Genomic DNA, 25,887 nt, shown 5'->3' with positions numbered 1-25,887 from the left:
AAATTGTTAAGATAGAAAACTTTTTTAAATAGAAACTAATTATTGACTCAGCAATTTTAAATAAATGAGAGTATTTTAGTGGAATGGAGGACAAGTGTCGTGATCCACCAGAGGATTGTATAATTTCTCCATTAGCAGCCCCCTTATTATTTACTCATGCATTGGCAAATCCAAAAGGGCACGTACCATATCAAAGGTCCAAATATTCGAGAAATTATAGACTACGTCACTTGTCTACTATTTCACTAAAAAACTTCCACTTGTTTAAAATTACTGAGTCAGTAATCAGTTTCTATTTAAAAAGAAATTTATGACTCAATAATTTTAAACAAATAGGAGTCTTTTAGTGGAATAGTAGATCACGTCACTTGTCCGAGAAATTATACCATTCTCCTGGTGGACCACATCACTTGTCCACTATTCTAGTAAAAGACTCTCACATGTTTAAATTTGTTGAGTCAGTATTCAGTTTTTATTTAAAACTCTACAATTTTAAACAAGTGGGAGTTTTTTACTGGAATGGTAAATTACATCACTTAACCACCATGAGGACCTTATAATTTCTCCACTTGTCCACCCTGAGAACCTTATAATTTCTCCAAATATTTCCTCCCTCAACTATCAAACTTCCAAACAATAACTAATATTGTTATGTATGGAGAAACTCTTAGTATCCAAAAAATAAAAATCATTTGTTCCATTTTATATTCAACCAATCACAAGCATGTAATGAAACAACCTCGTCCCTATTCTTATCCTCTCCTACAGTTACATTGAAATACAAAATTCAAACCAAATCGCTTCATACTTTATCAGTAGATAATCCTCGGTTAAGCCAAGCATTATCCCATGGAGATTGATACAATCTTATAATCTGAAAATTCAAATTACATGTAAATTTGTACAGGTAATTTATATACAACTATCGCTCCCAAAACAAGTTTCAGAGGAAAGCAATTTATTTCAGCATTTGTTATCAATTACTTTCAGTTTCTATACCAGGCATTTGTTTCACTTTCCTTAAAAAATATCCAAACTTTAAAATGAAAATATAAATCAAAATCAAAAAAAAATATCTATAATAAAAAAAAATTAAATAAAATAAAACAAATAACATACCATGATTTGTATTGAGTTATAATTTTCGCATATTTTGATTTTCCTGCCATGACAAGTTAATTTTTTTGCTTAGTGTACTTGATCATGGCATGAGGATCATGCCCATCTATCATCCTTAGGGGTGGCAATTTTTATCCATATCTATAAACCCACTCATTACCCACTTAATTTGGATAAGTTTTAACCCAACCCATATGAATATTTGGGTTAAATGGGTAAAGACCCATTAGGTTAATTAATTATATGGGTCTTATTGGATAAACTCACTAATACCCAATAAAACCCATCTAAAATTTAAATAAACAACATAAAATCTAAATTTCTAGAAAATGACCAAAATACTTCAAAACTTGAAAATTACCATAATACCCTCCAAACTCAAAAAATGACCAAAATACCCTCGAAACCTAAAAATTACAAAAATACCCCTAAAACAAAAAAAAATGACCAAAATACCCCCAAAAACCCAAAAAAATTACCAAAATACACCCAAAAACCCAAAAAATGACCAAAATACCCCCAAAACCTAAAAATGACCAAAATAGCCTCAAAATCTAAAATTACCAAAATACCCCCAAAACCCAAAAAATGGCCAAAATTCACAAAATGACCAAAATACCCCCAAAACCTAAAAAATTACCAAAATAACCCAAAAACTAAAAATTACCAAAATACTTCTGAAACCTAGAAATTTAGTGAAATAACCAAAAAATCTAAAAATTATCGAAATACCCCTAAAACCTAAAAGATAACAAAAATGCCCTCATAACCTTGAAAATGACTAAAATACCATTAGAATCTAAAAAAAATTATCAAAATGACCCCAAAACCTCGAAAATTACTAAAATTCCCTCAAAACCTTTAAATTGAGTGAAATACTCTTAAAACTTTTAATTTGTCGAAAATATCCTTGAAACATCCAAAATACTCCAAACCTCTATTTTGGTCATTTTAGATGTTTCAAGTGTATTTTGGTCATCTTAAATGTTTAGGGGTATTTTGGTCATAATTTAGGTTTGAGGGGTTTTTATCAATCATTTTTTTAGGTTTTGGGGTTATTTTGGTTATTTTCTAGGTTTTACAGGTATTTCGATCATTTTTTTTTAGGTTTTAGGGTGTTTTGGTAATTTTTTAGGTTTCAGGGGTATTTCAGTCATTTTTTAGGTTTCAGAGGTATTTCGGTCATTTTTTAGGTTTAAGAAGTATTTTGGTAAAAATTTTCAGGTTTAGGGTGTATTTTCGTAATTTTTAGGTTTTAGGGGATATTTTGGTCATTTTTTAGGTTTTTGGGGTATTTTGTTCATTTTATAGGTTTTAGGGGCTTTTTTTGGTCTTTTTTTAGGTTTTGGGTTTATTTTGGTCATTTTTTAGGTTTTGGAGTATTTTAATCATTTTTTAAGTTTTAGGGTATTTTGGTAATTTTTAGGTTTCGGGAGTATTTTGGTCATTTTTAGGTTTTGGGATATTTCGATCATTTTATAGGTTTTGGGGGGTATTTTCGTCATTTCTTAGGTTTCAGGGTATTTCAGTCATTTTTTAAGTTTAGGGGGTATTTTGGCAAATTTATAAGTTTCAAGACTATTTTAGTCATTTTCTAGGTTTCGGAGGTATTTTGGTCATCTTTTAGGTTTTGGAGGTATTTTGGTAATATTAAGGTTTTAGAGATATTTCAGTCATTTTTTAGGTTTAGAGGGTATTTCGGTCATTTTTTAGATTTAAGGGGTATTTTGGTCATTTTTAGGTTTTAGTGATATTTTGGTAATTTTCTAGGTTTTGGGGATATTTTGGTCATCTTAGAGATTTTGGAAGTATTTTGGTCATTTTAGTGGTTTTTAAGCACATTTGGTGATTTTAGAGATATCGGTGGTATTTTAGTCATTTTAGAGGTTTCGTGAGTATTTTGCTCATTTTAGAGAATTTGGGGATATATTGGTCATTTTAGTGGTTTTTTAGCATATTTAGTAATTTTAGAGATATCGGGGATATTTTGATTATTTTAGAGGTTTCATAGGTATTTTGCTCATTTTAGAGATTTTGGCAATATTTTGCTCATTTTATAAATTTTGGGGATAATTTTGGATGTCCAAGGGTATATTGGTAATTTTGGAAGTGTAGGGGTATTTGCGTCATTTTAGGTATTTAAGGGTATTTTGGTAATTTTTGAAGTCAAGACGGTATTCAAGTAGTTTTAGAGGTATTTGGATTATATTGGGTTAAATAGGTGGGTTACTAATTAAATGGGTTGTGTTGATAATGGATAATTAATTTATATATAAACAGATCATAAATAGATAAATGAGTAATTACAAAAATTTTCCTTTAATTAATTTGGGCTTTTTAAATTTTTGAGATAAAGAGATAGGAAATTAAATAGATATATATTTTTTTCGTTAATAAACGGAGTGAATAATTGACAAATTTTATACTTGTAGGATTTTTTTTTTAATCAAAAAAAAAAAAAAAAAAAAGGCTAAAGTATTCTCTCCACTCCATGAAACCTAGATAGATCTGTGTGGTTGCTCACTATCAAAGCAATGGATTCATTTTTATCAAAAAGAAAAAGCAATGGATTCAAACCATGAAAAGAATCCCTTTGATAAATTACCAGATGCTCTCATGCTCTTGATCCTCAACAAAATCTTAGAGACCAAACCCTGGTGAGTTGCTTTATAGTCTCCAAGCGCTTCACTTCTCTCATCCCTCAAANAATATTATCAAACGCAATGTGTTATACATGTTGTGTATGCTAGAGTGGATGCGGAAGAGAAAGCATAGAATAGGAATATCAAGAACACAAGAGTTACGTGGTTCAGCCTTGACGGCCTACATCCACGGAGGAATCTCTTAAGGGCTACATCTTTATTGTGTAGGAGTGTAGTACAATAACCTCTGTTACAATGAACCCTAACATGAGTATATATAGGCGACTAAACCCTAGACTACTAGTACAAGTAGGACTGGGCTTGGGCCTATTACATTGGGCTAATATATGTCTAATATATATCTCTAACACCCTCCCTCAAACTCAAGGCGGAAGCTCGATGAAGGCTTGAGGTTGGATAAGCATGAGAAGATCACTTGAAGATGCCTTGAAGAATGCCTTTGAAGAAACCACAATGAAGAATGTGCCAATTGACCAATTTTGGATCTTCAAATGAAGAAACGGAGTCCAAAATCGGAATCTACGCGAAAAACTGAGCAAGATAGGCCCTTTCAGAAATTTTGACTTTTGGTCAAAGGTCAACGCAAAAAGTCAAAGTCAACTGGTTTAGGGTCAAAGTCAACGGATACTGGTCCGGGTCGGTTCCGGGTTTCCGGGTCAGGTCACGGATCGGGCAGCAGAGCCGCTGACGTCATCCTATGACGTGTCGCTGACGTGGACTAGGGCTGACGTGGCAACAGCTTGCGCGGCGCTGACGTGTCAAGATGACGTCATCATATGACGTCAGCAAGACATCTCGGCGGGTGGAAGGCGCGTGTCAGCGTATACCAGCGCGTGGTGGCGAGACAGAAACCCTGGCGGTGCGTGTAAGCGCGTGCGGCTTCAGATGAGCACCGGAATTTCAGGTTTCGTATATCGGCGGACGAGGAGGCCGTAGGGGCGACGCGTGTACCAAGAAGACGATCTGAAATTCAGGAATCTGAGGTGGCGCGTGGGAGAGTTTCGGAGCTGTTGGCGGCGCGTGTAGCTTCTTTTGGTGGCAGAGTTCCTGAGTTTTGGTCGCGGGAGGTCGTGGATCACGTCTGTGGTGTTGGTTTCATCAGGCGAGACTTGGATTTGCACAGATCAGAGAAGTTGAGTCACGGCTTTGCTTGAGTTTGTGGATCTTGGACACAGCACTGAGCCACGGTGGCTGCCAGATGCCATGGAGTCTAAATCCAGCAGAGAAGCATGTGTGACTTCTGATGGTGGTGTGCACATGAGAATCTTCTTTGATTGTCAGAGATTTTGTTTGATGCCAAGAACGGAGTTTGGCTCTGATACCATGTTGAATATTAGCTCTGATACTATGTTAAATGGAGAATATTATCAAACGCAATGTGTTATACCATGTTGTGTATGCTAGAGTGGATGCGGAAGAGAAAGCATAGAATAGGAATATCAAGAACACAAGAGTTACGTGGTTCAGCCTTGACGGCCTACATCCACGGAGGAATCCCTTAAGGGCTACATCTTTATTGTGTAGGAGTGTAGTACAATAACCTCTGTTACAATGAACCCTAACATGAGTATATATAGGCGACTAAACCCTAGACTACTAGTACAAGTAGGACTGGGCTTGGGCCTATTACATTGGGCTAATATATGTCTAATATATATCTCTAACATAATTGAAGAGGAAAAATTGTTTAGGGACATAAGATTTGGCTACGAAATCAAGGTGAGAACCCCATCTCAATATTTCTATACTGTTTATAAATCTTAAGATATATTTACGATTTTGGCAGCATGATAAGATTCAGTTATGTCTACTATTTGACTAATTGATTACAATGGAAAGATGGTTAATATGAGCGTTATTCATGTAAAGATCTGATTGTAATACTCTTTAAGTTATGGTACTTTCGTATTTTATATTGATTACTCGTTGAAATTGAGGACCTTGGGTCTAACAAAGGATTATGTATATTAGATTAATTCCTAAAAGTGAGTACACTATTTCATTGAATTGCCTACAGATTTCATTTGAATATAGATTCCATGATTATAATCTTAAATCCTAAAGTATTGGCTACTACCTCTGAGTTTTGATAAATTCAAGGAAAAATAATTTCGGGTAGAGATGCTTTGCATTAGTGTTATCATTTAATTCAGCAAAGTATAGTCTTAGCGAGTCAATTTGTATAATTCAGTAAGCTTTATATTTTCTAGAGGATATTAAGTATATATTATGATTGATTATAGGTCCTATTTAAAAGTGTTTTGAGGCTTTTTGGAGGTTGTTTCGGTTGGACTTTCAGAGTGATTCAAGCACTGTAAGTAATTATGTATAATGTGCACAAGTTTTGTAATTTAGGTTCTTAGATGTCAAAGGTTTTCAAAAGTCATATTTTTAAGCTTACATTTTCTAAAGTTTATTGAAAGAATTTTTACACTGTCACAACCCAAATCCATAGAATATGAATTTAGATGCATAATTAACTTGTTGAACTTATATAACTCAATAAACATAATTAATCCAAAATAAATTAAAACTCCAAAGAAACAATACTCTTTAAAAAAAAAAAAAAAAAAAAAAAAAAAAAAAAAAAAAAAAAACCTCTTACAAAAATCTAAACTCACAAATTGGAATAATCTCCACTATATAAAACATGATTACCAAATAAAGGTAACTAAAATTCTATAAGTCTTCAAGTAACTGAAGTCGCCTATAACTTCCACGCTCTACTTTGCACCTTACAAGCGATCCAAAGGTTCTATATTCCAACTACACTTTAATCTGAAAATGGAATTGATGGGGTGAGCCACCATCTAGTAAGTTATTAACCAGAATAACAACAGAATAGAGTCAAGTAAAGCACGAGTTTGATTTCACAATTTCACTCAAAATTTCAAATATAGTTTTCCAAACATATAAGAACCACTTAATACATATATAATCAATCTTAAGTCATTCAAAAACACATACAGATAATTGATCAGAGCAAATGTCACATATACAACATCACTATCCTCACATACAATCCTGTGAGCGGATACCAACATCTAACTCATGCTGATGAGAGATCAATACATATTTCACATATAATCTTGTAAGCGGATTTACACATATATTCTGATCAATTCTAAAAACACTTATTTCGAGTCACATATCACAAAAGCAAAGTTTTACACAAAAATAGAATAATTTTCTTAATATTAACAATTATTCTAAATATAAGGCATGTCGAATATCACAATATCGAATTGAACATAAATCAAAGGATACTTGACTCTCTTAAGGAATGAATAGGAACTGAGGAGTTTATATATAATATTTTTACAATTCTTAGTAAGTCTGAAAGCTCAATTTGCTAAAAGAAACGTTTTAAATACCATTTGGACAAATAGGAATATGACTTTGAAATCACTTGGTTTTAAACAAATTTAATGAACAAGAACCTTTTTAGAAAACTTACTTTGAAACTCAATTGTTTTTTGAAAATAGTTTTAGTTTAGAAATCATTTTTTAAATGAGATTCAGACGTTCAAAATGTTATTTAGAATTCAAAGTTTCTCTTTAAAACATTATCAAAGGTCGAAGTTTCTCTTTCAATGATGTAAAAATGCTTTTGATTAACTTAAGAAGCGTAACTTATTAACATCACTTTTGAAAATATTTGACTTCGAGGACCTAATGAACAAAATTGTGCATATATGCATGATTATTTACAGCACTTGAATCACTCTGAAAGTCCAGCCAAAAACCTCCAAAAAGCCTCAAAACACTCTTAAATAGGACCTAGCCCCACTTTCAGTCCTATTAGATTTGGCCACGTTTTCTTTGAATAATATTAGGTTGGATTAACGTTTTCTTTGGCTATACACATTGGGATGGTTTAATGTTTTCTTTGGGGTTTTATATTAAATCCTAGGTCATGATATTTTGGCTACTACCTTCCTCATGACAGTATGAGTTTCGATTAATGCAAGGATGTATTATTGATTAGAATACCATCGGTTAGAGAAACGTTAATTTAGTGCTGAAGTGTTATTAGTTTAACAAGTATAATCCTAATGAGTCCATTTGTATAGTTCTATAAGCTTTATATTTGTAGAGGATATTAAGTGTATTTCCATGATTGATTATAGGTTCTATTTAAGAGTATTTTGAGACTATTTGGAGGGTGTTTCAGCCGGACTTTCAGAGTGATTCAAGTGTTGTAAGTAATTATGCATAATATGCACAATTTTGTTCATTAGGTTCTTAGATGTCAAAGTTTTCAAAAGTTATGTTTTAAGCCTACGTTTACTAAAGTTTATCAAAAGCATTTTTACATCATTGAAAGAGAAACTTCGACCTTTAAATAATGTTTTAAAAAGAAACTTTCAATTCTAAATAACGTTTTAAATGTTTGAATCTCATTTAAAAGATGAGTTCTAAACTAAACTATTTTCATAAAATAATTGAGTTTCAAAGTAAGTTTTCTAAAAAGGTTCTTGTTCTTTAAATTTGTTAAAACCAAGTGATTTCAAAGTCATATTCCTATTCTCCAAATGGTATTTAAAATGTTTCTTTTAGCAAATTGAATTTTCAGATTTACTCAAGAATGGTAAATATTTATATAATTCCTCGGTCCCTATTGTTCCCTAAGGGAGTCAAGCATCCTTCGATTCTGTTTCAATTCAATATTGTGATATTCGATATGTCTCTATATCTGGAATGATTGTTAATATAAAGAAAATTATTCTATTTTGTATATATTTTGTTTTGTGATATGTAACTCAAAATGAGTGTTTTTAGAATTGATTAGATATATGTGTAAATCCACTCACAGGATTGTATGTGAGAATATGTGATGTGTATATGTGACACTGTGCTCTGATCAATTGCCTGTATGTGTTTTCAAATGACTTTAAGATTTGATTATATACGTATTAAGTGGTTCTTTATATGTTTGGAAAACTATATTTGATATTTTGGGTGAAACTGTGAAATCAAACTCATGTTTTGCACTTTTGCTTGACTCTATTCCGTTGTGTATTCTGTATAATAACTTACTAAATGTGTAGCTCACCCCATCAATTACTGTTTTCAAATTAAAGTGTATTGGGAATATACAACTTTTGGATCACTTTGTAAGGTGCAAGGTAGGCGTGGAAGTTGTAGGCGACTTCATATTACTTGAAGACTTATAGAATTTTAGTTACCTTTATTTTGTAATTCATATTTTATATAATGGAGATTATTTCCAATTTGTGAGTTTAGATTTTTGTAAGAGGTTTTTTTTTTTAAGAGTATTGTTTCTTTGGAGTTTTAATTTATTTTGGAGTAATTATGTTTATTGAGTTATATAAGTTCAGCAAGTTAGTCATGCATCTAAATTCATGTTCCATGGATTTGGATCGTGACAAAAGTCTGAAAATCCAGAGTGACTTTGCGGGCATGAAAAACCCTTCCACTTTGGGCTTACATATGTGAAAAGCTTTTTTTGGTGCTAAGTTTCATTACTGCCATTTTCTCTTTTCACCGTCTTCCTTCCACAAAATAAATGACCCTTTAGCAAATAGAATCGGATGGAATTCTTGGCAAGGAAAAAACTTTTGACAGAGATACCTGGGGAGCTCAAATATTTTATTTGGTAGAAGCATTAAGGAAAGCATTTCGAAGGCATCAATATGTTGAAAATATAATATCCGATAATCAGTGTGTGTTTAAGAGAGTTGTGGTTAGCGATTCGGAGTATTGGGGAAAGGTGTGCATGGGAGAAGAAGGCATTGTGGAGTGTAGGAGGACTTTGGCTCTGGACAATGATAAGGATTCAACCTTTGAGTATAATGGCATGGTGTGGTATGTGCCCGATGTGGATTTGCCAGTGCATGGATACACAATGAAAAGGGCCATACTTTTTTGCATCTTTCCAACTAGTTTACCAGAGGATTGTGGCTATGAAAACCTTCTCAAAGATTTTGAAGATGATGAAGAGGAGGAGTGGAAGATTTTCAATGAAGCTGTAAGGGAGATTGTGACTGTCAACAAGAACAAGAAGTATAAAAAGGGCTTACGTTTACTAGTACTTGGGTGGCGAATTTGGAAATGAGGTATGAGAGTCTTTTACTCTTTGGTGAAGTTGGGACATTTTCATTTTCTAAGACAAATGGTCTATTTACATACCGCTTATTGCTGAAAATTGAAAACACTGTCGTAAAATAATTTTTAAATATGTAAATAGTAGCCGTGGACCCAATTTTAACTTAAAATTTGCTGAGTCTTTACTTGTAGGTCCCGTGAACAGTGCACAGGACAAAAAATGCAAACGCACTAACCTGTTAAGATCAAAAAAAAATGCCAAACACACTAACTTTCAATTTTCAGTAACATCCAAACTCACACCTAGTGTCAATAGAGATGCTTTTTGTGATGGTCAAATTATTTCTTTATTTCGTGTATTATCAACTTTGCAATTTGCATGTAGGTGATAAGACACAGAAGAAGCTCTAGAGCCACTTCAAGCAATTTGTGATTGAGCTAATGAATTGCTTCCCTTCTTGTTTGTAATTCATTCTTGTGCTTTATCATTTCACGGTACCAATCATATTCAAGCATCTATAAACGACAGATTGAAATTAGTCAATCCTTTCTCTAAAAAAAATTTATCCTAAATCTGATATGTTATGATAGATTCAAATACTTTTTTTTTTTTTGATCTTTTCACCCTCGATAGTTTTCTCTTTTTTTTTTTTCTTTTTCTTTTTTGTGTGTTTAATCCTTTTCACCAAATGGCCCTTTTTTGGAGCTAAACCATGCGTCGTTTTTCTACATTTTCCTCCAATGACATTGTTTCAATTTTCAACAAAACATTAATGACGTACAATTTATATTTTGCCTGACCAAGAAGGACGACAATTCTCTAAAAACTATATATAAGGCCCAAAGGCAAAGCCCAATATGTAGAAATGGGTTCAAGTTATTCAAATTTTATTATGCATGTGTGTTTACTTTGGGGCCTAAAACTTTGAAATAAATACTTGTCTCAAAAATAAATTTCTATTTTTTTTATTGAAAAAAAAAAAAAAAAAGTTGCTATCAGAATATGCGTAATGTCCAATATTAGTAATTTACATTATCTATAATTTCTTCTTCTTTTTTTTTGACACATCACATTTAACATTTTATGAATGTTAAAGAACTCTTAGATGATGATGCTATATGAATGTGGTGAAAATGTCTGCTTTAGATAAATGAAATTATTGTCAATGAATACCACTCTTTTATAGTTTTTAATGAATACATGCACAAGGACTGAACCTAATCAAAATTTCTTCCATATCTTACTAGCATAATTACTTGTCTCTTGCATAAGCTTAAGATGGAAATTTTGATGTACAATTGAAAAATAAATCAAGCAAGATTATGAGTTCTAGCTAATTTTGGCAGGCAATCTTAGAATATGTTTGCAAATATGGAGAGTTGATAGGAACAATAAATTTATTAGTTGTTAGTCTTGAAATTTTGAGCATATCATGTCTTTTTTTACAACCTAAATGTTGCATAGGAAATTAACATATGAAAATATACCTTCAGGCCTATATAAATCCAAGTGCAGCACCTATTCTGAACATTGATATAGTGAGTTCTAGAGAAGTTAACTAGAGGGCGTAGTTGATGGAGTACCTTTCATTTTTTAAAATTTTCTTCATGATGAATGTTCAACTTATCGGGAACATTTTTGGTTATAAAGAGCTCTGTATTAAAGCCGATCAAAAGCCAAAAAGAAGGTCGTTGTTCTTGTTAGAGTATGAAGAGTTTTTTCTAACTTGGATCTCTCCTAAGCAACAGGTAACCAATCATGTTTTCAATCTTAATTTTTTTAAGAATAATTTTGAATTCATCTAGTAAAATGTTAGTTCTAATTCTACTTATATTTGGATTTTTTTTTTTTTTTTTTAATTCTTTCGTCAACTGAAGCTTCTGCTTTTTTTGGATGTGGCAGGAGGTAAGATGCACTGTGAGTGCACTCAACATGAAGAAACCGATTCATTACAATAGTAATTCGAGTTGCTTACATAAAAAAGACATCTATTGTAATCTCTTGCATCTTTAATTTTGTGACTTAATAATATTCGGTTGCGTTTGTTTGACTGAATGAAGTAGCATATTTCACGTGGTTGAAAAAAGATATGAAATAAAAGGTCCGCTTATTTTATACCCCCAAAAATATTCAGAACTAATTTCTCACATATATTATAAGAAATCTCACATATATTGACTATGGACGAATTTTTCCTTCAAAATGAATAGCTATGCCAATTTAATTTGAACTATATTCATAATTAATTTTTCACATATATTGAATATGAACAAAGTTTCCCTCAAAATGAATAGCTAAGCCAATTTAATTTGAACTATATTCAGAATTAATTTTTCACATATATTGAATATGAACAAAGTTTCCCTCAAAATGAATAGCTAAGCCAATTTAATTTGAACTATATTCAGAATTAATTTTTCACATATATTGAATGTAAGGACACATTTTGCAGCCCAAGCCCAAGATGTATGGGATCTTGGCCCAGTGAGCCCAGTACAATAAATTTGTAAAGAGTGGGTTGAAGAGTTAGGCCCTAATAAATTTGACAATGGCTAGTATGGATTTAAAAGATGATCAAGCAAGAATAAGAAAAATAAAGTTGAATGAATTCACTGTCCAAAGAGGTATTTCTTCATATAAATCAATAACAGTTAGTTACAAGTACAATTTTGATTGCTACAGTATTCTTTCTCTATTTTTCCTATCCCCTTCTCATGGTAGGTCTCTTACATTATATAGTTCTTCTTGGACCATCCTGATCCTACAGTTGTTGATCATTTGAGCCCTTACTTGAGTGTTCGTCCCATCAGACAACCTCTTTGACTTTCTGTGGGTTGTGGTGGCCAAGACAACACTGTTCAAGGGTCTTTTCCACATAAATGCACCTAAAAAAGTAGTTGCAGTGCATTTAATGCGGTGGTAGCAGCTTTTTCTTAGATATTTTCGGATTGCCTTCCTTCTCGTATGTTCATAGGGCACGTCCCTATCACTGGAGCTTCTTGGAAGACCACCTTGATTGCTGGAACACATATTTCAAGCTATATTTATCATATTAGAGGAAGAGTTCCTCCTCAGACTGCCTTCCACTCATGCCTTATTTATGAGACTCTAAATTGGGCTCCCTCATAACTATTTGTCCTTTCTCGGACCTACCAACATCCTTGGACAAAACCCAAGGCCTAACATATGATTTTGGGCCCTTATCTCTACATTGAATATGAACAAATTTTCCCTCAAAATGAATAGCAAAGCCAATTTAATTTGAACAAAATTTAGCTCTAAACATGTTCATAAAAATTTTTTTTTTTTCAATCCATTGTTGACGATTTATAAAACTATTTACATGTATTATTCAAATAAGTCGAATGACTCCTTAACAAAGTCATGTAACCAAAATTATACATAAATAATCTTTTTAATTGCCACATAGTAAATTGAAAAAAGATAACTTCAAATATGTCTAGACCTAAACTTTTTTTTATTTTATTTTTAAGATTTGTAATTATTTCAAGCCAATATAAGCAAAATGCTACCCTATTAAAAAATTATATTTCCCTCTCGTAAGTAAGACTTTAATTGCTCAAAGATTAACAATTAGAGGCTCCCTCTCATAAATAGGACTCTAATTGCTAGAAGATTAACAATTAGAGGCTCCTTCAAAACTCACTAAGAAAAGCTAAACTTTTTTTTTTTGTTTTTTGGGGAATCAAACTAGCATACGAGGAGAATTAGGATTTGAATCTCCCCTTCTTTAATTGTTGTGACAATTGAATTATTAAAAAAATGAATAAATGTAAATTGTTGGAATTTACTTATATGTCATCCTTATTATTTTTCTTTTAGAAGACTTTTTAATTATTTAATGGGGCTAGTTTAGACAAAACAAAAACTAGACACCAAAGAATCAATTCTTAAGTGGGTTTCAATTAATTAGCTCGATTGGTAAACTCTTTGATAGTTGAATAAGAGATCTGAGATTTAATTCTTACCTCCACCAAAGTGCAATCATAAAAAACGGACGTCATAAGTTGAAACTCTATAAAAAAAAATTAAAAATAAAAGAAACACATAAGGTTAGATAATATTATCATTCTTTTTTTGAGTAAACAGTAATAGTTATTAGAACACACACAAAAATAGTAATAACAATGTTTTTAAACCGGATTTACCTAACCTTTGTAATTGTATACTAGAGTTATAAATAATGGACACTAAACTCACACAACCAATGTGGAATAAAGATCCTTTTTTTTTTTTTAGTAAACAATAATACTTATTAAAACACACACAAAAATAGTAATAATAGTGTTGTAAATCGGGTTTATAATACATTACATAATCAAAATACAACTACAAAGGGGTTTAACCATTGTAGTTGTAGACTGAGATTATAAACAGCAAACACTAGACACACACAACCAATGTAAGATAAACATCCATATTTTTTTTTTAATAAACAGTAATACTTATTAGAACACATGAAAATAGTAATAATAGTGCTTTAAACCAGGTTTATAATACATTGCATAACTATAGTACAACTACAAAAAGGTCTAACATTTATAGTTATAAACTTGAGTTAAATACAATAGATACTAGACACACACAAACAACGTGACTTTTTAATTTATTCCCTTTTCTGACCACAACATGTGTCTCATGGGTTGTGGACAACCCGTGGGCCGAGTTTATTGCAAGGGCACTCTTGTCAAATGGGCTTCCCGCACTTCTACAGCTTCCAAACGCACTCTTGTCAAATGGGCTTCCCGCACTTCTACAGCTACCAAACGCACCTTCAAACTTATGTGCCCAAGGCCCACACTAGCGATCCTTCACCTCTCAATAACACTATTAATAATGCCTGATAGAGACTAGGGATTGAAGATTTCAGTTTGGGTGGTTCAAGGAAAACAACTTCTTTTGCCACAATTTCGTCACACCTACATTTATCACTTTTACATGAACTTATAACTTTTTTTTCTATCACTTATAATTTGTTATGTCAAAATTGTAGTTAAAAAGTTTGTGGTCCTAAAATTTCTCTCAATTTGATATTATTAACTATGTACTATTTATTGCATAGAGTGAAGAGCAATTCTACACAATTTTAAAGATAATCTATATGTAACCAGATTACAAAACTTTCGTGGTGAAAAGCAACACTAACAATAAACTATACTCAGTCATGGTGCCTAATTTCATTATTACCAAAAGTTATAGTACGTGTATATTAGTCTGCATCTCACAAGTAACCCTTTCATAGAACAACAATTCAACCAACCATCAAATACTGCACTAGATTTTCCACACACACACACACACAAAAACCCACTAACACTGAACACATAAATCAAGAATAAGCATATAGCTTGGAGGATCATTAATCAACACCGAATAACATAAGTATCATTAGATACCAGCAAGTTACATAGGTAGAACATCAAGGGAGGAAAAAACAGGAAATAAGTCTTTCAAGTTCAAGGTATAATGAAATAACTAGACAAATTGTCTCATGTTCCAAGAAATAGATATTTATGGCTTCTTTGAGAGAAAGCTCAAGAAATCCATATCTTCATGCTACTAGCCAGTAGCCTAAATTGAAACCAAGTATATTTTATCACCAATAATACAAAGAAAGCTAGAAAGTTGAAGGGAAATTGTTCATAGCTTCCTACTCATTACCCCATCTTCTCAATTAGACCATATAATAGTCATAGTTTGAGCAAACCCATTTATTTTATTCCTTTAGTAGCTAGAATTTATTCCATCTGTTTTAGCTTCATAACTCGTAAGTACTGTACTACACATAAATTGAGTGTAAGCTTATAGCTTGGACAATTCAAAAATATGTTATCAAATAACCGCCCCGCCCACACCCCCCCCCCCCTAAAAAAAAAAAAAAACACATACATAATAGCAAGTAACATAGGTATGTAGAAGGTCAAGACAGGAAAAAAGGGAAAACGGTTTTTCAAATTCGAAATATAATGAAATAGGAATTAATGGCTTCTCTGGAGGTAAAAGCTCAAGAAAGGTTCAAATCAAAAACCAATTCACAATGTTTTGACCCTCTGGGTAGCTTCAATAACTGTTCGTGAACCTTCTTGTGATTCTCTAAGTCCTTTGCAAAATCATGTGAACAAGTTATGACTATTTTGTCCAAGACCACTGCAGTCTTGAGCAAAATCTTTACAAAAGATAGCTGCTCCTCGTCTCCCTCATAACCATAGACTTTGATGCAATTGAGCTGTGACAAGAAACATGGAGGCACTGGATCCAGTATTCTATCATTTCTTTCATAATCTGAGTACAGGCTGATCCCCTAAATTATCATTACAAAGTGAATGTTTAAACCATCATGGGAAATCAGAAAAATAATACAGAACACATACAGGATAATAAACAATGTAGTGCTGGTGAAGTTACCTCACTAAATACCATTGTCTTAAGACGGGGAAATTTTTGCAATATCTTCAACAGTGCTACACTGTTGAGATTAACTGATTCCAATGCCAAATACTCCAAATTATTGAAGATAGGCATATGAGGTAGGAGTTCTACAACTTCTACTGCATATGTTAAAACCTATGAAAAACAATGCATCATAATTAAGAGACTTTCTGTGGCAAGAATATAAGAAGGCAATTGCAATTATAAAAGCCTGCAAATATGGATGCTTGATTAATGAATATGAGATAAGCAACAAGAAGATTAAAAACAAAAACTTAAGTAATTTCCAATCATTTACTGATGTAGGTATTTGGCTCAGGTTGTAAGAAATTGGATGAGGTCAGCAATGATAGGTCATTCATTTAGCATATGGATCCATATAACTGTAGTTCAAATTGTCAGAAAAGCTGTTTCTGTTCTATAGCTTTACCAGACTAGTAAATACCTATCTTACTCTTTTGTATATATTGTCAAATGTATCAACAGAGAACTGCTAATACTTTAACAGCCTTTTTCCAATAGTTGTCTAAGACATTTATATCAGAGCCATTAGAGTCAATTGCTCACAATTCTTCTTGATGACCAGCTTAACCCTTGTTAATGGCTACCACTACTTCATCTTCCACACCCTAGTATCCCTACCTGTCAACTTTGAACATTGGGAACTATGTATCCCTTAGCCACATTTATTCTTTTCCTCTATTATATTTTATCTAAAGTCATTCTTACTATTACTTATTTAATGGACATGCTTTTTTTTTTATTCATTTCACTAATGTTATTTTTGGTCAAACTCTACCTTTTTTTCATTCTTTCAACTTGGATGAACTTACTCTTTTAGACCGGTGCATTAGTCACTCTCCTCTAAAAACGACCAAACCATTTCAAGCCACTTTCTCTCATCTTTTCATCAATAAGAGCTACCCTTATCTTAAAGTGGATTTCCTCATTTCAAATCCTATCTTTTCATGTATTTTCACTTATTCATCTTAACATTCTCGTTTCACTCCACTTATTTTGTGAATATGTTGCAACTTAACAGCCCAACATTACATTTGCTACCATAGAGAATAATTGGTTGTATAGCAATCTTATAAAAATTTCCTTTTAACTTAATTCTGTGATCGTACAATACTCCTGATACACTTCTCCACTTACCCTACTCTTATCCGATGATTCACATCCTCTTCAATCTCCCTGTCTTTATGAATTGTTGATCCAAGATATAGTATGAATTGTTGATCCAAGATATAGAAAGTTGTCACCCTTTAGTATCTCTTCACCATCAATTCTTGCAGCTCCTTCGTTTCTATTTCACTTTTACTAAACATACATTCCCTGTACTGTGTTTTAGTGCTACTTAATTAAAAGCCTTTAGATTAGAGCGTCTAACCAAATTTCTAACTGGCATTAACTCCATTTCTAGTTTAATCCACTAAAAACTATATCACCTGCAAAAAATATAGATGAAGGGACTTTCCCTTGGATCAATTTAGTTAGTTCATCTATCACTAGTGCAAAGAGATAATGCCATGTTAGAAAGGCAAATAAAAACTAAAAATTCTATCATTCATCTAATTTGCTTGACCATCAATTTTATTAATCTAAAATTCCAACTCAACTCAAAATATACATGTAATAAATTTATAGTTGACCTATTTTCAAATTTTGGAAATTCCATTATAAGTATGGATTGCCTTGTAATGTGTTATAAATGAAGTGAATGAAAGATATAGCCATTTGACTTTTGATGTTGTGGATGTAGGTCTTAATGACTGCACCGTTATAATCTCTTTTGTTCTTCCTTTCTGAATTTCTCTTTTATGTTCAATAATATTCCAAGTTTTAAAAGGTATATTGAACTTTTATATGGGATTTTGGCTTAGATAACAACAAAGGCAGTGGCTTGTAAGCAAAAGTTAAGAAAAAAAATTAATTACTATATGATGAAATGTTTGTTCAAGTGTTAAACATAGTGTTTAAACTTAGGTAAGTTTTATTCGCATATAATTAATTGTTCAGGACTCAGGGGTCAAGACTCATTATGTGTAAAATTTCCTCATCCATAAGAATATTCTTCAAACATGCATCACGAGATTCAAAACTCAACAAACATGAAAGCACAAAATGCTATTCTGACTTTAGCCTCAACCTTTAATCAGTTACCTTTTCCAATTTAATGTAAATGATACATAATTACGCAAGCAATGCAAAGGAGGAATTAAACACTTGATACAGTTAAAAATAAAAAATAAAAATAAACAAAACAAAACAATAAACAAGCTTATAAAGAGAGAAGAAAGTCTACCTCAACAGCATCGAATGCAAGTGTTAGTTTTTTTACACTAGAGAACCCGGTAAGAAGCATATACATGTGGTGGGCAATTTGTCTTTTTCTCTCACCAAACCAACTAGCAAAAACTGATGCCTCTACAAGTGAGGGTGAGTTGAGTACATGGTATTCATTGTAGAATTCACCAAGATAACAAAAGTATTTGAGGCTAACTCCAGAAATCATGACCTTACAACCATTTTCATCATTCTGATTTTCCCTATCGTCAACCATACGAATTGAAAGAAGCTTTGGAGCAGAAATATTCACAACCTTAAGATTCACCCAGTTGCAATTCTCTAATTCCAACTCCTCAAGGACTGGCAGCCCAGAAAAAAGCTTCTCGGTTGAGTGCTCTTTCGGAAATGTAACACAGCTCAAATTTAAGGTCTTGAGATTTGTGAAGCAAATTGTAGGAGGAAGTTTGAGGATACAACGCATGTCAAGTTGTAACTCTGTCAGCGTCATACAAGTAAACAAGCTATGAGGCAATGAAAATGGTTCTCTGAAATTGTAAAGGCCAATATACAGCTGTTGAACATTACGCCTTACTGCAGCAGAGATCCACGCACTTACATGAGATGCATCACGCAGCACATCACAAGAGAGAGTGAATTTTTTTATATCAGAAGAGTCGCGAAGAAGAAGCACTCTTTCCACAAAATTCATGAATTGCTTTCTCTTAGCCAGCTCCGACCCATTAAAATCAAGATTGGGAATGGAGGTCCAGAGGTATTCCCACCTCTTGCAAAGTACGCTAGTTCTAATAGCATCTTTTGTTGGAAGTAAGGATAGGATGTATCGAAGAATCTCCTCCGGTAAATTATTTAAGCATTTGATGTTCCTGTCAACAATGTCTAGTTCTTCATTTAGCTTCTGCTTTTTGGGTTGTTGAGTAAGACCACTTCCATCCATAGTTTAAACAATTCCTTTAATATAATAAATACAATATTATGAACATAGTGAGATACAAATAGTCAGCCAAAAATATAAGTTTTTTATAAGTTACTTCACAAACATATGGCTGACCTTAACTAATCTGTCCAGAATCCATAGCTGACCCAAAATTTTAGAACTAAGGCTTTGTCTGTTGTTGTTGTAGCTATGAACATGAACTATTCCAGAAAGTATAATGTTTACATTTCTAACATTATTACCAAAATCAAGATAAATATGGTAGTATATATCTTTTGGCCAGATATTCCAAAAAAAAAAAAACCCATGTATTTTGATTGTAACAATTTTTTATCTTTTGGCCAAATTTGGATCAATTGAAAACTTCAATGCATCAAGAACACAAGATAATCACTGAACAAGAACTATACTACTAGTATATAAAGATGGTAGAGAAATGGGTAGATAATTACCGTTTGTGCCGCTGGGAGGAACCAAAACGACGTCGGTGGAGTGGCGTTTCAGTGTTTGATGTAAGAAAAGAAAGCAGAGAGGGTTTTTGGTTTGGTGGGAAACAAGGTAAAGAATTCCCTCCAAATTGACGGTGAAATGGATTTTAAAACGACAGCGTTTGGGGGAGAAGATGTGATGGACCTGGGCTTGTCAAAGTTGGCTGACAGTTCAGGCCCATTTGGTTTTTTTTTTTTTTTTTTTTTTTTTTTTTTTGTTACGAGTCCCACTTGGATTTTATTCACTCAACTCAAGAATGATTCAGTTATTGTCTTTTTTCTATTTCTTTTTTTTTTTGGCTGAATGATATATATTTATTATTATTATTTTAATAAGTAAATAGTAAGAGAAGTGGAAGAACAGTTCGAACTACAAATATGCAAATATAAGGCATTTTAAAGGATGTTATTATTGTTGGATTATCACATATATGCATTCAGTTTTTTGAGAAGGAACATATCTTATTTTATTAAGTAAAATTAGCTATGTAAACCAATACAACAATCCAAACAAAAAAGAATGTAATGTGATCTAGCTTCTTCAATTATCATCAATAATAACTTGTTGGGGAGGAAAGCAACATAAAGTTCTAGTGTCGATATTCAACAAGAAATTTTGCTACAAAGCAACATAAAGTTCTTTTTTTTTTTTTTTTTTTAAGGCAAAGACATAAAGACTTGAAACATATGATATGCCTCACATGACAGTGACACTGCAAATAGTCAGGCATTAATACAATATGTACCCCCAAAATAAATGCAGAATTAGTAATCAATTTCTTGTCAAATAGAACTATGTACTACAAAAAAGCAGTAATAGAAAAAGAATTTTAAAGAACTGCTTTATAAGTCTTCCCATAACACAGATCTCACTACATGTGCAAGGAGGCTACTTATTATTACTATAATAGCGTGCTCTCTCAAATGGGCGTGCATTTGTCATTTCTTCATGCTAATAACCAGTAACCTAAATTGAAACCATATATATTTTAGGCGGAAATCACATTTTTATCCCTATATTTTCTATATTTTCAGAAGATTTCCCATTTTGATTCCCAGATTTTATTTTTACCGCTTTTAGTCCCCATCTTAAAAAACAATTCTCGTTTTGGATCCTACCATTACATCAAAACGGAAAATACACACATGGCTACACTCTAAATACTAATTATTATCTTAAATATTTATAATCCACTTAATAATATAAAATTTACAAAAGAAAAAAAAAAAGTGAAAAAAATACCTAGTATTGGATTTCTTGAAAGTAAAGTATCATACAAACAAAAAAAAAAAGATAAATCACTACACAGCCCACACTCTAAATATTAATTACTATCTCAAATATTTATAATCCACACATTAATATACAATTTGCAAATGAAAAAAAAAATTACTTAGTACTTTAATTTTTGAAAGTAAAGTACTATAAAAATGAAAAAAAAAAAAAAGAAAGAAAGATAAAGGTAAATCACTCCACATTCGACACTCTAAATACCAATTATTATCTTAAATATATTATAATCCACTTAATAATATAAAATTTACAAATAAAAAAAGGAAAACAAAATTTATCCGATACTTTATTTCTTAAAAGTAAAGTACCATACAAAAAAAAAAAAAAATCACATTTGATGGTTTCATCTTCGCATTGTGCAGTTTCAGCATCATATGTGACAGTTTTTTTGTCACGTTTGGGGTGTTCCTTTATTTTTTCTCACATATGACAGTTCCATCCTCACATTGTGTAATACCAACATCACATGTGACTGTACTTTTATACATTCATGATTCCCTTTTTTTTTTTCTCATATTTGATGGTTCTATTGTCACATTAAGCAATACTAATATCACATTTACCGTACTTTTCTCGCATTTAACCGAAATGACCCCATAACTTAAAAAATTACTGAAATATGCTTATAGCCTAAAAATGACCCTAATGCCCCCCTGAAACCTAAAAATGACTAAAATATCCTTGACACCTAAAAAATTACCAAAGGACCCTTGAAATCTAAGTTGACTAAAATACCCCTTGAAACCTCTATTTACAAGACCAAAATGACAATAAAAATGTTATACAACCACTCTATTTGCTTGATTTGAAACTCATTGATTTTAAAATAAATAGATTTTAACAGCTTGATTTGAAAAATTCCTTGTTTGGGTCTTTTTATACAATGAAGGATTTGAAATTTCATTGTTTAGATACCAAAATTTAGATTTGGTTTTAGATTTAGATTTATCATAAATAAAATAATTTTTCCAATTATTACTTTTCTTAAACTTTCTACATTTTAATTTTTGTAACAGTTTTTTTAATAAATACACGAGATAATGAAAAGGCCATTGATAATCCAATTAACAAGATAATGTCTGAAAATCTATCATCTCAGCTAACCATTTTTTTTTTTTTTTTTGCTAACTATTGACCACTAAAATGTTCTATATCAATCAACATAAAGAAAGAACCCAAATGTATGAGTTTTCTCACAACATTTAAAACTCAAACAATTTTTTTTTTCAAAGTTCTTAACAGCTAAAAAGTTCATATCAAGGGAGACAATAAAGTATCCTGTGTTTTTTACACAAAATTCAAAACAAAGAGGCCATTGATACACCAATTGACAAGATAATGACTAAATATCATCCATCATAGCCAACTAAAAAAATGTCTTGCCAACTCTTTCCAACTAAAATATTTTAGAGAGAGTACCCAAAATACATGGGTTTTTTTTAACAACATTCTAAATCTCAAACTAAAAAATTATTTCAAGTGGATCTTTTCTACTCTTTTTTCTCTGGCAAGGATCAATTGCATAACTTATTGATACCAAATGTTGATGTGTTGTTGTGCAATAGAAGAATTCATCATTTTTCTCCTTCCTCAATCATAATTTCAATTGCATCGTCCATATATTTTGCACCAATACCAGTAGCTCTATCCCTCCCACACAAGATCTCAATGTCCTCCAATTGTAGCAAGAATGATGACTGCTTATTCAAAATGGCTTTCAAAAGAGAAAATGGAGCCATTGTTTTATGTCAGCATGAAGGTCCTAGAGATTTTATGTAAAATATGTGATGGGCAATAATCAACAGCCATGCAATGTTTACCAAATGCCAACCCTTATATACTTCCTTTAACCTACACAAACTTATATAGACATTTTCATGCAGTACTTCAATCAAACAGAAATTTTCCTTTGACAAACAAAACATATTGATTAGAGGAGTTTCAACAATACCAAACATATCGTATCAGACATGTCGAGTGAAGCTTAGTGACAAAGTCTCCATGGCCAAGCTCCTAAGCAACTCCATATGCAATATAAGTCTTAGGACCCTTATCTGATTTTTGGGGCAACTAGAGAGCAATGTTTAAAATACCCTTGTGTGGATGTGTATATTCCTTAACTAGCGAGCAACTGATAAACTCATCACCATGATGTGGCAAGTGTTCAAATAAAGTAGATGGAGGCCAATCTTTTAGCTTCAGTATCAAGGGCCATGAACGACAATCAAACTGACCTTCTATATACCCAGCAAAAAACTGGCGAATGTTGATATTAGTCTATGATTCATCACAATAATTAGTATCACAAAGAAAATTATCAAGGACTATTTGCATATCATTTTATTATGCCTAAGTAAACAGGTGGAAAGTAAAAACACTTTAAACAAAAAGGGAAAAATAAAAGAAAAAACAACGACAATAACTCCAAAAAAGAAAATTGGTCTTAACAATCACTAGCGTGAATGAAGAATCACCAGAAAGTGGTGGTCCTCCAATTTTTCATTGGGCTTTTTATTATATATTAATTTGAGACTAAAAGGCAAGGGACAAGAAGGCAGTCATCTCCTCTTGAAATCAATTTTAAGGAATACATACACTGCTAATCCTCAAGTGAGGAGTATTTAAAGCANCAAATAAAAAAAGGAAAACAAAATTTATCCGATACTTTATTTCTTAAAAGTAAAGTACCATACAAAAAAAAAAAAAAAGATAAATCACTCCACACTCCAAAATATTATTTATTATTTTAAATATTTGTAATTCTACTGTACATCCCTTTTTTTGGGGGTATGGTATATAGTAGTAGGCAACCTGTTATACCACGTTATCAAAACATCACATTTGACTGGTCCTCATTTTGCATTTCAACATCATATGTGAAGTTTTTTTCACTTTGTGGTTTCCTTTATTTTTCTCACATTGTACAGTTTCATCCTTCATTGTGAGTTACAACATCACATGTGATGTCTTTTTCACATTTGAATCACATGTGACATTTCTTTTGTCACATTTTATGGTTCATTTTTTTTTTTTCTCGCATTTAACAATTTCATGCTCACATTGTGCAATTCCAATACCACATGTGATAGTTCTTTTGTCACATATGATGGTTTCCTTATTTTTTCCCGCATTTGACGACTTTATTCTCATATTGTGCAGTTCCTACATCACATCTGATAGTTCTTTTATTATATGTATGGTTCTTTTTTTTTTTTTTTTTTTTTTTTCTCACATATGACAGTTCCATCCTCACATTGTGTAATACCAACATCACATGTGACTGTACTTTTATTACATTCAGTGATTCCCTTTTTTTTTTTCTCACATTATGAATTCATCTCACATTGTGTGAATACCAACATTCATATGTGATAGTTCTTTTATCACGTTTGGTTGGTCTTATTTTTTGTAAATGACCCAGAACACTAATGAACAAGTTGCAAGATAGCATCTCCCTTTTTCCCTTACTTGGATTGAGTAGGATAACCATACTAAAACTCTATTCCTATTTCTTCTAGATTGAAAAACTATTATTGGTGGTTATCAAAGGCTAGGAATTGAATTACTGTGTTTAGAACTAAAAGGAACCTTCCTGAGAATAAAATAAATTGAAAATTCTTAGAAAGAAAACCTATTTTTTCAAGAATTTTCAAATAGTCTCACTAAAAACTAATAAAGCACAATAAATCAAACACAAACTTCAAGCTTCAGAAATATTTTCTGAACTTGAATCTTATCATATTTTTCATCCAATTTTATAGTTTTTTGAAAAATAAATTAATTTGAAATATAAATCATTTTCATCTATATCTATATCTATATATATATATATATATCTAAAAGCTGAAGCATAATATTTATTGTTGCTACGCTCCAGTTAAGCCACATCATCGCTATGTCATCATTTATTTATTTTTTATTATTATTACTTTTTTATTATTTTTTTACTGATTCAGTCTGTTCTTAAGTTCATGTGTTACTTTATCTCCAAATCTATCATGTGTCTCTCCATTAACCCAGACTCTTAAGATACCGCCATTATATGGAATTCTAAAAGTCACCAATACTTTATCTCCAAATCTATCATGTGTCTCTCTATTAAACCAGACTCTTGAGATGCCGCTATTATATGGAATTCTTATAGTCACTAATAGATTACAACCTCCTCACCTGTCATTTTTTTTTTTTCTATAAATTTTCAATTGTTCTCTATCTCTTTACAAATTGATCGGTATGGCCTTCAATGGGACAGTTTCTTAAGTGTTTTTTTCGATCTTTCGATCATGGCTCAAGTTCATCTATCAAAACTTGGATAGTGACTCTAGAGCTTGTAGTCAAAATTGAAGCAGATGAAATGTGAATATTAGTAGCCCAGGTCCAAAAGGTATAAACTCAAAATGAGTTCTGCTATTTGTATTATTCTTATTCTTTTTTTATTTATTTATTCCCATCTCATTAATATATATATATATATATATTATTTTTTCTTTTTCAAAATTGATTTGAGATGGTTTATTCCCATCTCATTAATATATATATATATATATATATATTAT

The 25,887-nt window shown here is 31.8% G+C and overlaps 1 protein-coding gene across 2 annotated transcripts; it reads right to left on the bottom strand.

Annotated features, from left to right (window-relative positions):
- Positions 1-15,806: 15,806 nt before the first annotated feature.
- LOC112010878 (F-box/LRR-repeat protein At4g14103) lies at positions 15,807-20,101 on the bottom strand. Of its 2 annotated transcripts, XM_024043251.2 has the most exons (5): positions 20,002-20,101; positions 19,664-19,749; positions 18,611-19,563; positions 16,279-16,437; positions 15,807-16,174 (listed from the first exon to the last, which is right to left on the bottom strand). In XM_024043251.2, exons 3-5 carry the CDS (start codon positions 19,547-19,549, stop codon positions 15,878-15,880), a joined length of 1,395 nt encoding a protein of 464 aa, XP_023899019.2. In that variant the 5' UTR covers positions 19,550-19,563; positions 19,664-19,749; positions 20,002-20,101; the 3' UTR covers positions 15,807-15,877. The 2 variants fall into 2 exon arrangements, with proteins under 2 accessions (XP_023899019.2, XP_023899020.2); XM_024043252.2 differs by lacking the exon at positions 19,664-19,749 and having other exon boundaries at positions 20,002-20,098.
- Between the last annotated feature and the right edge of the window lie 5,786 nt (positions 20,102-25,887).

Source organism: Quercus suber, unplaced genomic scaffold (assembly GCF_002906115.3).
Source record: "Quercus suber isolate HL8 unplaced genomic scaffold, Cork oak 2.0 scaffold_306, whole genome shotgun sequence".
NCBI classification, from domain to species: Eukaryota; Viridiplantae; Streptophyta; class Magnoliopsida; order Fagales; family Fagaceae; genus Quercus; species Quercus suber.
This window is presented reverse-complemented; position numbering and strand designations above follow the sequence as displayed.

Coding starts and splice junctions, on each gene's coding strand:
- LOC112010878 (XM_024043251.2), bottom strand. CDS start 19,549: ATGGATGGAAGTGGTCTTACTCAACAACCCAAAAAGCAGAAGCTAAAT. Junction 16,438..18,610: donor TTGCATTCGATGCTGTTGAG/GTAGACTTTCTT, acceptor TGTTTTTCATAG/GTTTTAACATATGCAGTAGA. Junction 16,175..16,278: donor AGACAATGGTATTTAGTGAG/GTAACTTCACCA, acceptor ATGATAATTTAG/GGGATCAGCCTGTACTCAGA.